Consider the following 16,283-nt stretch of genomic DNA (forward strand, 5'->3'; position numbering starts at 1 on the left):
TTTAAAAACCGTCACACACAGTGCTCATTTTTGTGGTTTGTGTAACTCTTGTCTATTGATTTTGCTTCCAGGGATCCTCCAGCCACAAAGTGCAAGAGCAAAGAAATGGTTTGGCCAGGCCTTTTTATATTTTAAGTTTTTCACCATTGAGGATAACAAGAATTATCGTGCAACGTCCCTGACAGTTGCTTTAATAATAAATTAAATTAGTTCTACTCAAAACATTTAAAAATAGTATCTAATGAGATTCTTATTTTAAGAATTTTAAAATAAGTAGTGTTTATTCAAGTAGGTAAAGAAGCTCTTGCGTGCAAACACAATTCAATGATTTGATCTCCAGTCACGTGTCACAAGCTTGAAGCTGTTGTTGGTCGTACGTTTCTGATGGAATTGTGCCTATAACATACAGCTCCATTAGTTCTAATAGACGTATTTACACAACATGATTTTTTTCCCCCCATGCTGACACCAAGACGAAACAGCCATGCTACTCTGATTTGTGATTACTTTACAATGACACTCTCTCTCATGTCAGGACTACTGTAAAAGTTCAGAGTCTGATTTAACTTTATAATTTGTTGGTTCCCAAAAAGTCCTAGACTGTACCCTTGTCTTGCCATTTTTTTAACCTTTACCTGCTGTAGCCGGCTTTTATTGAGTTATTTGATACTCGTATGGTTTGCCTGGTAACTGCTGATGATGGTTTCACTTAGAAACTGTCAAGATGGCATTGGACCACATTTGATACAAATGTCTTTGCCTCTGGTATGTTTGCTGAAGACTAACTGAATTGCTTAACATTTATCAGTCAGTACATGTCTTAATTTTTTCATTTATATCCAGAATTTATTCCTGTAAAGCTGCTTACATCGTGACATCGTCCTTTGTAGAATGAAATTGATTTGAATAGAGTTAGGCCTAGTCCAAAATTGGTGCAACCAAAAATGGTGTGTTAGACATGAGCACTTTGTATGCGACCCACGTCCTTGAGGTCACTCCATACATGACAGACAGATGTCAATGTTTTCCAGAAGCTTATCCACAGCATGTTGTGAAAACGTCCACTTCAGAAAGAGGCGGTCAATAAACATTTTTTCATGGTTTATTTATTTATTTATTTATTTTGTCCAAATCCAGCCCTATTGTTGTGGACTAAGCCTTAGGGAGTCCCCATGAATTATCTGATTGGTTGGACCAGGTGTGCTTAAGGGAGGAAAAAACAATTAGGACATATTAGGCCAGCAGTACTCCCAAGAAGCATTGTGCTAAATAAAGCCACCATAATCGTGGCTTAACTGAGAGGTCAACTGTTTTTCTGTGAGGACTGTAGAGGAAGGCCCACCCCAAGTTTGCACTCCAACAATTCTTACATTCAAGAGTGTTCCTGAAGAGCCTGGAAACATTGTGCTGTGTTTCCCTAACATTTGTTGTAAAGGAAGTAGACCCAGGCTGAGAGACTTTTGATGATTTAGAAATTGTAGCTTCTGTTAATGCTCTCCAGACAGTTTTTTTTTATTTATTTTGTTTTCCATCTTCAGCAAGTTCCTCGGTTATTTTGTCAGAGTTGGCATACACTAAGCAGCTTCCATTGATGCAGGCAAAGTAACCTCAGTGTTATGCCAAAAGAAAAACCTTGCTAGGCAACCGTTGCTCCAGAATTGTGCTCAGCTCCTCGGATGACTCTTTTTAATGTTGGAAACACCATAAAATTGTACAAATCATCTGATGGTAGCGGACTGTTTAGATGCCAGTGGCAGTTACATTGGACTGAATTGGACTGTCGTCGTCATGTACATTACGGGACCATGATATTCCCTGTGTTTACATGTCCTAGCTTCTTACTCGGACCAGAGATTAGGATCAGTTATGCTTCTGCACCTCGGAAACTGAGGGTTAATAGCCTTGCTCAAGGGTCCAGCAGTGTCATCTTGGTGATGCTGAGGCTATTTAAGTGTTTTTTTTGCAGGTCAATTGCATAGGATAGCTGAAAGACATTGACACTTGATCATCACACTTATTGTGGACCTCTCATAAATGTCTTTGTATGTTGTCACTAGAGCTAAAAGATCCAAACGTGTATGACCATGACCATAGTGTTGTACAAAAAAAGGCATGAGGGGACAGTTGATCAAAGTTGACAGTTGATTGTATACCATTGAAATAATCTGTAATGCAAAGCTCTAAAATGTAGTGGAAAGCCTTCCCAAAAGGGGAAACTAAACCATTAATGGGATGTTTATAACATACACACAACTGCTGAGATTGTTTGTTGTCTGTTGTTGTTAACATACTTTTGGCATTTAAAAAAAATAAATAAATAAACTATTGTTTATTTTGGTATTTCAAAGCTAGGCACATTTAGAAACTACAGGTATGTGGAAACAAAATGCCACCACAAAGCAGAGATGCATTCCCTTATTATAAACAAACGCATCAGGAGGAAATACACTCGTCAGGCTTTTAAAAAAAAAATAATAATGATGCATTTAGCCAGCTAAATAACTTTAAATTAGCTGCCATTTTTTTCTTAGGGTCTGTCAGGTGTGCTAGCTAATAAAGGCATTATTTGTCCAGCCTTGTATTTGTCGTGATGGAATAAGATTGGATGCTTGCATTGTTTGTGTAATGCTAACCTTGATTAAATCAGTTGTTAACCTGACTTTTATTTCAGTAGTAATGGTTTAACCGTGCTGGGAATTTTGATTCGAGTCAAAGTCACCTTTCTCTTGTTACAGCTCTTCTGTTCAATCTAATTCCAGCACTTTGCCAATTAGATTGTGTTGTGCTGTTTGACCGTGACAAGATATGCTGTGTGTGTGTGTGTGTGTGTGTGTGTGTGTGTGTGTGTGTGTGTGTGTGTGTGTGTGTGTGTGTGTATGTGTGTGTGTTGGGAAAATTCTGGGTTTCTTTGGCTTTGTAACTTTTATTCTATGCAACAACATTTGTTTTTTGCTGATTATTTTTCTTTAGATATTATTATTTTTATAATATAGGCCTAGATGGAATTTTTTTTAAAATAAGATAAAAGGCATCATGTTGCTTTGATGTACAATCATGATCATTTTTATTACTGATAAGATTAATAATATCTGGGGGGAAAAAGGAAACAAACAAGAAGTTGCTCCTGTTCCAGGCTCGGTATCAGACATTCTTTATTTGGACTCAAGATTTATTCTCTTACAGTGACTAGTGTGTGTATATATATATTTTTTTTCTTATGAAGGTAAAACACTTGTCACTAATGAAGACACTATGGCCAAGCAACCACAGTGTAAATCCACAATACTGCTGTGCTTAAAGTTAACCCCCCAGTCCAGTCTTACTCTCGCAGTTGTTTTCTCCCCGGATTTAAATACAAACAATAATTTAATGCACTCAAGGAAGCGCTTCTTCTCTAACCAAGCTATGTGCCTTATTTGTCATATGGATTTGTGAAACTCCCAGCCACCTCACCTCTTTTTTTCATTTTTTTTAGCATAGTGGCTGGATATCAAGCATTTAAAATGCACACTTTTAATGAGGCTTTAACAGTTTTTTTAAACGCCCATTCAAGTAGACTCGAGTAGGAACTTTACATACCTGATGTTTCACAGTTTGTAATGTCAAGTATAGTTTAATCAACCAATTGCTGCTGAGATTCACTCCCACCTCCATGTTTGCCAGCAAAGTTCGTGGCAAAAATTCCTTTGGATTCTTTACATAAAAAGGCAGAATTGGGAGCATCTGAGAGAGTGAATTATTATTTATTATTAGAAGCGTTTACTGAGTTCACAGAATTTAGTAGTAGTATTGTTTTGGGTTTCTCGTGAATTTGCACTAATTGCTTAAATATGTAAAGATCGATCATTTTAAACCTCTCAGTCTTATTAGCAATCGTTTGAGGTGCTTCTCAAGGTCATCACTTCAATGTGTTCCTGTCATCATTACATCCTTTACACATTAACCTGTCTCTCACAGAGCCTTGTGTGCAAATTCATAACCCCTTTTTTTTTATTCAATTCTTTTTAGCCCACCTGTCTTTCATTCCAGTCAGTGTCGTAAGTTAATGAATTTACAAGGATTCAGTTCCTGTTTTTTTGTTTTGTTTTATTTATTCTCTCCAATCACGCTCTTCATATTTGCCTCCATTAAACATGTTTGACTGGAACCTGGTCCGAGTACATGGTGAGCACATGGTGCACTGTTTTTGAGTGGAATGCCAATGTCGTGTGGAATAGAGGAGCCAGGTGTGACGGGTCAACTTGTGCCCGTTGCTGTTGGAGCCACTAATACTGGCACTGAGGCTTAATTGCAAATATCTGGAATGCAATTCCACATATGGCTCGATCGGTTCATTGCAGTTATTCGCTGTCCATGTGCAAATGTGAAACGGGGTAATCTGTGTTTGCCTTTTTTAGTATATCAGATTTATCAGTGGTGGGCGATCACAGTTTCTCAGCCATCATAACAGTATTTAGTTTAATGAGGATTACTGATAAATTCGAATATGACACGATGCACCACCAAAACAGGAGTGTATTGCCCATGTAACAAAAACATGAATTTAAACTTTGCATAAATATTTTTTCGAACATGAACTTTGCATGAATATTTTTTTAAAGAGAATTTGACTGAATGTTTCTATCATAAAACATCCGTTTGTATTTTGCGGAATTTTATCGTTTTTTATTTATTCTGTCTGTGCCAATTGTCTCTACTTATTTTTTTAACCAATGATGAAAGTTGTAGATCACCTGCATGGGGAGCATCACATTTTTGGTTTGATTAAAAAGGTTTTCCTGATTGGATCCAGGGCGTTGCTGGGATGATTTGATGCCCGACGTTTGGGTTGATGGACAGCTTGTGCTTTTGATGAGGAGCAAATTAATGTAATAAAGCTTCTGGGCTGAGTGGCCTGTGTTGCTGTTTGACATGCGTATACAATTTTATGTTTATGTAAGTCTTTTGTGTATTTGGCTGTGATTTTTGTTTGCTGGATCTTTTGCGATCTGTTTTGTGTGTATGTGTGTTCTGTTGGCGTGGTGATGTTTATTTATGAACTAATTCTCTGTCTCTCACTCTTTCAGGAGACAGCGGTAAGGGCGTGTCCAAACGCTCTAGGCGCCGGGATCAGTTGGCTGGTGGGTGTGGCCGGCGGGCTGGCTCCTCCCCCTCCCGGCGGCAGCGTGCGCTCCCAGCCGCCGCCCCAGTGTGATCCACGCTCGCCTGGCTTGCGCGCCCGAGCCCATGCCCCTAGCAGCACGCGGCCGGTCAGCGCCATGTGCGTCCCGCACACAATGGAGACGGGCAAACACCACAACGCATCGGACACGGGCCAGGGTCAGGGGCATGGACATGGTAGGCGCGGTGGTGGGGTGCCACTCGAACCTTTCGTCCACCAGGTGGGCGGCCACAGCAGCATGATGCGCTACGATGACCACACCGTGTGCAAGCCACTCATCAGCCGTGAGCAGCGCTTTTATGAGTCCCTGCCGCCTGAGATGAAGGAGTTTACACCAGAATACAAAGGTATTTTATTTATCATTTTGCCTGCATCCGAGTTAAAAATTCGATCCAGAGATATGCTGCAACCTGAAAATCTCAAACAGCCCGTCTGCAGGGTACAAAGCGCTTCCTCTTAAACAGGATGTTCAACAGGCAGATGGGATCAAGGGCAGTTTTGTCACAGCCATTAATCCAGATTTCAGCCCACTTCCTCATTATGATTTGTTACGGCTGATGGTGTTCTGCTTTAGCAACCACAGCAAACAGAGCACAAGGGCCAGGTGCTCTGCATGGAGATGTTTTGACATCCAGCATCAGAGCAGCTGAGACAAAGCAGCACATGAGGGCTGATTACTCGAACCTGATGAAATTCACCCGAGGTAACTGCCAGACTCATCCAGAGCTTACGTAATGTAGTGTTTCACAGAGACGTTCATGTGCAGTGTCATCCTCGTGACAGGTTCATGAGGGCACCACTATGTTTAATATAGACCCTATACTTACTGTATACATCTCTACATGAGGTATAACGTATAGAGCACGACATGGTCAGTAGATTCAGTTCAATGAAATTAAATGGACATTTAAATAATTTAGTTTTATTTTTTTATATATAATTCAAGCAGTTTGACATAAAAACTGGGTATGCTGCATAACATGTATTATGGGATAAATAAAATGAATAAATATATAAAGCATGGATTGTTTTTTTTTTTTTTGTTTTTTTAGTTTTTTCCCTCTTTGAATCCCAGATGTACATGCTTTACGTTTTTAAATACCAGTTTCCTAGAAACACAGGATTAAGTTTCTTTCCAGCTCATTTGTTCTCACTGATCATAGGTTCCCATTGTTTGTGTTCAAACTAAATCCAGGCCATTACCTTCTACACCCCGTATTATTAGATTTGGAAACTTCCTCTGCCAACTGTTTCTTCTTAACACGGAAACGTACGTGACATTGTTTAAAGCACGTCTCTCAGTGCCTGTCCAACACCTGCCTCATGTCTCTACTTCGCCCCAAAAGTTACCGCACAAGATAAACAACATGTCTCCATCATGAACTAACGCTCACCTTGAGCACTGATTGGAGTAAAACAACACATACACCTTAAAGTCCTGGCATCTATTTTCAGTCAAGTGCTCGAGTAAGGCTGAATTTTTCCGTTGGGGAGAATTTGTCCCCTTGCAGCTTGCAGTGGGTGGCCACACAGCCAGTTTAAAAATAGGCCGTTCTACGGGGGCTACAGGCTCGACATTGTTTACGCATGATGGCACGCTTGGAAGAATCACCCTCAAACCTTAAAGGTATGTGTAAAATGGTGTAAAGTGCTATAAATAGATACACAGAGGTTGTGGTTCGAGGAGGGACAACAGTGGTGCAAACAATGGCTGAAGTCATTGTGAAATGACCCCGTTTCAAAGGCATCTGATCTGAACACATTTTGATTCATTTTTTGTAGCCTCACACACACACACACACACACTTTTTTCCCCCTATAACATTATACAAGGGTGAGTAAAAAAAAATCATCTGCACTTTGACTATAAAATTTGTTTTGGTTAACTAATAGAAAGGAATACATAAATTTTTTTTTTTTTTTACAGAATCTCCTTGCTTTTCAATACACTTTGTCCATCTGTCAACAAGCTATTGTAGTCCCTCATTAAAAAATTACCACACTCTTGGGAGGATGGTTCAAGACCTCAGAACTATGTGTCAACAGTGTGTAGGCAGAAATGTAGATCACAACGCTGATATTGCTGCTGGATTTAATTACACATCTTACATTTAAGGAAACATCAACCCTAATACGGAAATGCGGCCAAGTGTTTTTCAGATATTTTTGTATTATTTATTACTCTGTTTCTGGCTACTGTATTTAAAAAAAGAAGTTGAACACTAAACTATATTGCTAAAAGCATCCACAGGAGGTGATGAAAGCTCCAAAATTATTCTCCGCTTCAAAGCAAGAATTTGCACCACATGTCACGTTTGGTTTTCTAATGTGGAAAGACTTGGCCCTCTTTGATCCCCGTAGTGCTTAAAATAAACCATATGACCGAAGTGTGTGAAGTTGAAGTTCACTGTACAGTGAATTCACTGTATCTTTTAAAGTCTCTTAAATACAATCCAACACTGAATCGTTAATGCCTCTTAAACAGAACCCTTCCTGTATTAGTACAGCGTGCTACAGAAGCTTTGTTTCCCCACCTCGTAAACAGATGCGGTTGCTACATGTAACACAGACATACGCACACTGTCCCCAATATAGGCTGCTCAGCTCTGACATCAGCATTGTCTTTATTCATTAGCTCCAGTAACTGGGATGACATCACCAAGGAGGGATCACGGAGCTAAAAAGGCTGCGAGTCAGCTGGATGATGCATGGTCTGTTCCCTCGTAGCACCTTCCGCTCTCTCCCTCCCTATCATGTTCCACACCCGAGCTTCTCTCCTTTCCGACTGCTGACGCAAACCGCTTTGCAAACGCACTCAGTCACACTGACATTCTCCAAATGTTGTCAGTCTTCCTGAAACCCAGAGCATGTGTTATGTCTTAAATACTTAGTGTTAGTGTTGGAACACCGTGGGAAAGGCTGATTTCTTTTGTTGTTTTGTTGTTGTTGTTTTTTTGTGCTGTACGGGCATAGATTAATGCCCCCCTCCATCTAAGATAAAATCTTACAATTGCATTAGATTATAAATGACTAATCATTGTTGAATTAAGCTAATATGATACATTTTCATGCAGGTGTGGTCCTGGTGTGTTTTGAAGGTGACCTGGACGGCTACATTAACCTGGTAGCGTACCCTTATGTGGAGAGCGAATGCACAGACCACGAAGAGCTGCCTGAACGGGACCAACCGCGGCGGAAACACTCGCGCCGCAGCCTGCATCGCTCTAGCAGCGAGCATAAAGAGGAAAGGGCGCCCCATGAAAGTGATAGCAATGACAAGTAAGCCTTTATCTTATCACTCGAGCAGAGTATCGTCCGAGAGCTGACAGCTCAACTAAACCGTCATTGCACTTTTATTGCACTTTTCGCTGCCTTTCTCTTATTGATTACCCAAGCCAGAGAAGTGCAGAGCAAAACGAATGTCCTGTAAATCAATACTTGGGATTTGTGCACAGAGTTAAGGATGTTCATTTAAAACGGTGTTAATTTACATCGTATCGTACATAGAGATGCCACTTTAAATAAGAAATAAGCATTGAATGCAGTCACTGCTAATAATAGTGGATTATCTCATACTGTTTTTACTAGTGGTTATACGATACCTATGCGAGCCTCATTTCACGCCATGTATTGTCTTTAGGAAATTAGTTGGGTGATGTAACGTGGATCACGTATGATCAAATTAATGTCACCCAAAACCGAATTGTTTTGTTCCCTCTGTTCAGACTGTTTTTCCTTCCTGTAAAGCAGTTCTGTCATCGAAAACCGGTCGTCTTTATATGCATAATAAATTGTATGTAGAAGTTTGTGGCCATGTGATCATGACATTAATTTCAACATTAATGTCTTTTTAAACATCCAATTCCAGATAAAGTGCCTCTCTTGGTGTTTTAATAAGCTCCACTCTTCCACATTATTTTTTTTAGCATGGCTGTCAGAATTTGTGTTCATTTAGCTACAAGAGCGTTAGTGAGGTTAGAACTGATGTCCAGTGAAAAAGCTTGTGTTTCTAAGGGCGTGTTTTTTATTTTTTTATTTTATTTTTTTTAACTGGGATAGTTTCTGAGAACACTTGACTCCTAAGTCTGGTTCATTTTATCAGTGAGAACCCAATCGTCCTGCGCTCAGGGAACCATGTGCGCGTCTGTTTGAACAGGTGGTCTCGAGAATGTTACAGTCTACCCGGATTGATACACTGGTTAGACATGACATCAGTGCTGTCTGTCTCTTCTGAAATCTCTGTGTGGACGCAGCACGCACCAGTCTTATCCTTTGACCTTTGCAGCCATAGCTAATAAAGTAGGGAGGCATGCAAAAGCATTACTCTTACTTTTTTATTTTTTATTTATTTATTTATTTTTTTCAATAATGGGTATAGTGGAGACGTTATCTTTTTCATTCCCCTTTTCTTGTGTTTAATGGCAAGCCCACGAACCAAGTGGGTGCATACTGCCACCTGCTGTATCAGGAAGTGTTAATGCGCAATCCTGGGCATGGTCCAAATCAATTGTACCTAATGTGAAAATGCCCTAATTTACCTCAATCATTCAGTAGTGTTGAGGTCAGGGCTCAGTGACTGCTGCAAGAGGAACAATAGGGTCTTGGCAAATGATCTACACCCCAAATAACGTAGAGTTTGTTATATTAATATTGTCACACGTAGAAATCAGGATTATTGGACATGACTGAACATCTTGTTCTGATCCTCGTTTAAATGCTCGATGTCTTCTAAAAAATCCAAACATGGTCCATAAGGCAACATGATACCCAGGGACTCAGTTAGCTGTTGTCCTAACGTCTTGCCTACAGCAAGCTTGTGCTGTGAATAACTGTTTCTCTTTTTGTGTGTCTTTAGTCTGCAAGAGCTTAAAAGTCCACGCCTAGACTTGCAGATCTACTCTGATGTGCCCTTCCAAATGCTGGATAGCAACAGCGGCCTGAGCTCGGAAAAAATCAGCCACAACCCCTGGAGTCTGCGCTGCCACAAGCAGCAGCTCAGCCGCATGCGCTCTGAATCCAAGGACAGGAAGCTCTACAGTATCCTTTAAAGTCTTGTTCTTTGCTTATGCTTATGACAAAGGTATGGTTCAGCTTCATTACAACAAGAAATCATTCAGTGGCAACAGAAGTGAAGAATGCTGCTCATCGCTTGAAGATCTCTTGCACATAATTGTTCGCTTTATGACATGCATAGATGAAGAAAGATTTAGGTTTGTTTCAGAAAGTATTTTCTCGGAAATCAAAAGCTCTTGTAACTTGACTTCTACATGATCTTTTTTTTTTTTTTTTTTATTCTACGCCACTCAGTAGTAAAACTCTCACAGCTGAATACATAACAGTTTGACTGAACACAGCTGGCTACAAGAGCTGCTTCTTAAAAGGTTTCTCTGGTTCCCAGACACGTCGCTGCGTTGGTGGAAAAAAGGGGTGAGGACAACCAGCTGAAGGTGAAACTCTCGTTTAGATGGACTTGTTTTTTGTGCGGAATTGGGTCACAGTAGTTTCCATAACAAACTCTGTTCCAGATGTTTGAGACACTGTGAGAGATTATTCAGTTTTTCTCTAAAATATCATGCCCCTATGTTCTAGCAATGCAATCACTAATAAAATAAGACGACAGGAGGAAAAAAAGGAACAAGACTAAGCTTTCTGTCTCTGTCCGTGAAGTTGGCTGCGAGCTTAGTGATCCAAGTTCATGTGTTCCGGGCTGACTGTAGAGGTGAAGCAAACATAATGTGTCCGATACAGCTGCAGAAACTAGAGATTTTCCCCAAGATTTTCCACTTGGCTCATTCTATTCAAGTCTATTCAAGTGTTGAAAAGATGGGGTTGAACAGAATTATATGAACAGTTTTTTGCTCGCTCTAAAAGCCTCCTGTGGGATTTAGCGGTAGGGTGCTTAATTTATTCAGACTGCCCCAGAAATCTGACATATTAAACTGGTGGTCCAAAATGGGTGTCGGTTTGTTCTCCTTTCTAAATGAAGCTTTAGGCTATTGGAGCAGTGGGTTAACAATGACTTGTTTATGCTGCAAAACTCAGAAATCAGGGTCAAAATTCTTAGTACATACATACATATTAAAGGTGGTTTAAAGAAGAAAAAAAAAGGTTTTACAATTTCTAGAAGTGGTGCATCTAAAAACATTTGTGTAAAATCCTGCTCTTCGGGCCAAGTCAATATATTATTATTATTTATCCACTATTTATTTATTTTACATTTAAATACCCTATTTTTATAACTTAATATTAGATTGATTTGGTTGAGTGTTTAATATGTATCTGCCATAAACTAGCCTGTGAAGCTGATAAACCCTAATACAAACAAACAAACTTCTTGTTTACTAAGCAGACAAATCGGCTGAATTTCCTTTTTTATGGATTTAATTGTTAAAAGTGTTCCTTGACCGATTGTCCGTAGAGTTTTTGCTCCTTGAAAATGTAGTACATCACTTCAGCTACCCCTGCATCCTGGACCTGAAGATGGGCACGCGGCAGCACGGCGACGACGCGTCCGAGGAGAAGGCCGCTCGTCAGATGAAGAAGTGCGAGCAGAGCACGTCTGCCACTCTGGGCGTGCGTGTGTGTGGGATGCAGGTAAAGGCGTCTTGTCTACGTGATGTGATTGTGTAGATGACCGAGGAGCTTTCTACATCTGTATGGACACACATTCCTGCACCTGGTTTTATTTCTTTTGTGCATATTTTAATGTAATGTTCGAATTTTAAATATTTTATATTATTATATGATGTTCAAATATAACCTAGTCACATAACGTGTTTTTTTTTGTCACACTGCTTTTTGACGTCCCTAAGCTGGTGTTAAATGTACACAATCAATTACAAGATTCGGAACATCAGAGTGTGTTTTTAGCTAATCATTCCCCCTCCCTCTCCTTTTTTTTTTTTATGTAGCTCCACAAAGAGCGCATATCCTGTTTAAAGTGCACACGCAGCATTTAAAGTTATACCCGCTGCCTTGGTTGAGTTCACTCTGGTCCTTTGGTCAAGCTTTCAAGCAGGAAGTGGCTTTCATTAATGGCCTTCCTGCTTCCTAATTCTAGATCCATGACAAGGGGGCTGTGAAGTGAGGAATGAGGCTGTGCTAGGCTGAGCGAAGTGGCTCCCATTAAAGCTGTTCGCTTCCGTCTGGCTGGGAATAGCCGTTTTACTCTGACTGATGCAGCGTCGAGCTCTGATAACTGTTTGCAGTCAACGAACCAGATCAAAACAACCTGAGCAAATTATTGCCCTGCTTCACGTGGCCATATTGATTGATGAACGGGCATACAAGCCTGACGTCTGAACACCGAACGTGACCTCCAAGAACGATGGTGTCATAATTAGGGCTGGTTTAAAAAATAATAATAATAATAAATGCTATAAATTTGGCAGACGTCTGTAAGAACTATGATAAAGACTGTGACAGTCACATACTTAATGTGTTTTGAGAAAAAATATTGTACAATAATAATTGTGACCTAATTGCACATAGTTAATTAACTCTCGCAGGAGCTTATCAGAGTCTCTGTGTGTCAGTGGATGAGTTTGGGCATTATGTAGAATTCACCATGCTCTTTGTTATGCAATATCCTGCTTAACCAACATACATAATGAATTGGGTTAGTGCACTAATTCTGTCGGTTGTTTTGATTAAATAAGATTATTCCGATGTGGGGGGAGAAAAAGGACATTCAGAATTTACGTTAATATCGCGTACGGAACATATAAACGGACCTAAAATTACTTTTGCCTTTCTATTTTTTTGTTTGTCCCAGGTGTACCAGATGGACACTGGCCACTATCTGTGCCGCAACAAGTACTACGGTCGAGGTCTGTCGATCGAGGGCTTCCGCCAAGCACTTTACCAGTACATGCACAATGGTGCCGAGCTGCGGCAGGACCTTTTTGAACCCATCCTGAGGAAGCTGCGCAGCCTCAAAGGCGTCCTCGAGCGCCAAGCCTCATACCGCTTCTACTCCAGCTCTCTACTCATCATCTATGAAGGCAAGGAACCTGAGCGAGTCGAGGCACCCTCCGAAAAGGAGATCACCACAGGGGGCCATTCCCCACCCTTGGACCCACCTCCTGCCCCAAACGTTGACGTGCGCATGATAGACTTTGCCCACAGCACCTTCAAAGGCTTTCGGGATGACCAGATGGTGCATGACGGGCCCGACCGGGGCTACATGTTCGGACTCGAGAGCCTCGTCAACATACTCGAAAGAATCCGCGAAGAGAACCCGTAGCCAAAACGGATCTTTTGCCTCGGCATTTTTTTTTTTTCTTCTTTTTTTTTTTTTAAATGAACTCCACTTCCTGTCTCATCCTCAGTTATTTCTGGACCGTCTACACGGTGGCGGGGCAAAACTGATGTTTATGTGAGACAAGCTGCAAGCAGGGAGACACAGCCTCTGCGTCATACAGCCATCAGCACCCAGAGCATGACGCTTTTCACATGGGGGGAGGGAAACTGGAGGTGACCTCTGGCTGAGTCTTTACTCACACCCCCTGAACAGAAATGGCTCCGTGAAACTGGAGCCTGGGTGGGGGGGGGGGCACTTTGTATGTCCTGTGGATTCGTCGCCACCATGTGGCCCTCTGAGGTTTCGCAGCAAGATAGGAGTAAGCAGCCAAAGCTCAGGGCAAGTCCAGGGTCAGGTCGGCTTTACATTATCGGGTCAGTGGAGCGGTGTGTGTCAGGGATAGTAAGTTCGGGGAATAATTCCTCGCTGCAGTATTCCCACAGGGGCTCAGAAAAGGGAGCAGTTATAAAAGCTTTACTGTAAAATAAAGGTGGGAGGCTTACCAGCCCACCTTGATGAAAAATTAGAAAAATTATAAGGTGATGCTCACCTTGTAGTATCTGTCACCATTCACAACCTAGCTGTGCAAACTAAAACAATTCCTGTTTAAGGTCACATGCTTTTTTTAAATATATATATATTTTTATTTGGAAATTGTATAATTTCTGCAGTTATCCACTTCAGTTAGAGACAGCATTGCATTTTTATTCATTTTATTTTGCCTTTCTTTTCATTTCCTTTTTTTCTTTTAGTTTTTTGTAATATTCCTTTCTGTTCTGGTTTATGGTAGTACTACGTGTCCTAGGCTAGTCTGTAGGACAGTGTGTGTATATCCGTAGACGTCGTCTTTATGCCTAATTTTTTTAACTATGCTTATTCTGAAAGAGATCCTCCTTGTCTTTTTGCACTGTAGATTTGGATTGTGCTCTAAAAGCACCCAGCATGGTTCTTCAATCTCCCCTCACCTTCACCCTTACGGTTTTATTCCTGGTTTTTAGGACTGTTTGTTTATAAACAACCCCGATATCACATTCAGAGCAAACCGTCCATTAGCACATGTAGCAACATGATTAGAGACACCACCTTCTCCTCCCCTTTTGCTCGTCGTGTCCTCGCTCCTTCTCTCATCACCACTCGAGTAGGATGTACTGTGTTTAGACGGAACTATAGCCATCGTCTTTCCTTTCTTTCTTTTTTTTTCCTTTTCCCTCTCTGGCACACCACAGACAGACTCTACTTCATCTAGATTGTCATCTCTGTGTTATCAGATGCAATGCGTTGTCCTGCACATGCAGAGATCATCAGTGTCGTGTTGGTGTTCTATTGTAACCCCTGAACTTTATAGAAGTCCCGCCTTTTTGTATGTTATTTGTATCAAAAAAGAGCGGTCATCACTACAGAGTCTAGAATAGATTAGATTATTCTATTCGTCTTGCTCTGGATGTCACAGGAATCTGCTCCGTCCCAACCTCTTGGAGTTCAGAATGTACTCAGCACATGTAATAGCAAAACACACACTGAAACAGTTTCATCAGCATTTGTCCGAGTGTGAAGCATAAATTGTGACCTACATATCTCCATATGTATATATGTGTGTGTTATTTATATATATATATATATATATATATACACACACACATATGTATATGTATATATGTATGCACAGACAGTATATAATATAGAAATAACTGACCGTTTTGCTGTGCAGACTCGCGTAACAAAAAGCAATCCAGGATTTATAGACACATCTCGATTTCTTCAGCGTCATGGTTACAAAACAATGCTCAGCTCTCCTACACATGTGTAAATACTTACCCAGGGTTTCTGTTTGTCCAGCCTTTTAGTGTTCGAGAGCTGACCAGGATATGAAGGTTTAAAAATACGTCACGAATCGTTACCCCGCTGCCGGATGAGTGCGATTCCTGGCTTCTCTAACATTTAACAGAGAATCTGTTCTGTGCCAGGGCAGGAGAACGTCTTTCGTGAACAAAAAACGTCTTTCGTGTTGGGAAGAAATCATAAACAGGTCTCCTCTGTGGTGGATGTTTTTAGTCTGTCCATAGATGCGAGATTGTATGTGTAGAGAGAGAACTGTATTACCCTCCCTCAAAAAACTATGTATTTCTCCCTTTGTTGTTGTTGCATGGATGGATATTTTTTTAAGAAAAAAAAAATATATATGACATCTTTGAATGTGAGTTATAAATCATTTTTTTAAGAAAATGGTTTAGTGTCCTTTATTTCTTCGCACATGGGAACCAAGCGGTAAATAACAAGCCGGTTTTTATCACTGAAATAATTTAGTCTTGAAATATGCAAATAGTCTTGATGTAAAGAAATGGGGATTACTGATAAACACTGGAAATGTAACAAGAGGCTTGATTTCTGTCCAACTCTAGAACATTTGCACATTATTTAAGAATGTGCTTTTAGAGTTAAATAGGGTTTCCTGGACATCTTATTATGGAAGAATATTATGGCTCTAATCATGATCCAGTTTGGGTTTAGATAAAGTACCCTGAACCTCCTTATGTAAGTAATAAAACAGTTGAGTATGAGGTGGTATGATGCAGCCAGAGAAATTGTTACTTTAACCACACCCAAGTGTTTCCTGTTCTAAAATAAAAATTTGCTGACAATTACACTTTTTTTTGGTCTACATTAGGAATGTCCCTTTGCATTTATAATTTAGTTTAATCTTTCAGAACAACTGCATGGATGGATTAGACAGTCCAGACTGTTGCTTCACTTGCATACATTTTAAACAAACATCTTATGAAAGACTTTACCATCCCCTAGAGCTCTGCCTGCATACATCTT

General features: G+C 40.4%; 1 protein-coding gene across 4 annotated transcripts in view; it reads left to right on the forward strand.

Annotated features, from left to right (window-relative positions):
- The window catches only part of ip6k1 (inositol hexakisphosphate kinase 1), a 30,969-nt gene extending 15,283 nt beyond the window's left edge, over positions 1-15,686 (forward strand). For all 4 annotated transcript variants that reach the window (XM_053484106.1, XM_053484107.1, XM_053484108.1 and 1 more), the window contains 5 exons: positions 5,067-5,508; positions 8,236-8,440; positions 10,017-10,198; positions 11,580-11,755; positions 12,936-15,686. In XM_053484106.1, the coding sequence (XP_053340081.1) occupies positions 5,067-5,508; positions 8,236-8,440; positions 10,017-10,198; positions 11,580-11,755; positions 12,936-13,406 (1,476 nt within the window). In that variant the 3' untranslated portion in view covers positions 13,407-15,686. The remainder of the gene's footprint in view (positions 1-5,066; positions 5,509-8,235; positions 8,441-10,016; positions 10,199-11,579; positions 11,756-12,935) is intronic.
- The last annotated feature ends 597 nt before the right edge of the window (positions 15,687-16,283 follow it).

The sequence above is a fragment of the Clarias gariepinus genome, chromosome 23 (genome assembly GCF_024256425.1).
Source record: "Clarias gariepinus isolate MV-2021 ecotype Netherlands chromosome 23, CGAR_prim_01v2, whole genome shotgun sequence".
NCBI classification, from domain to species: Eukaryota; Metazoa; Chordata; class Actinopteri; order Siluriformes; family Clariidae; genus Clarias; species Clarias gariepinus.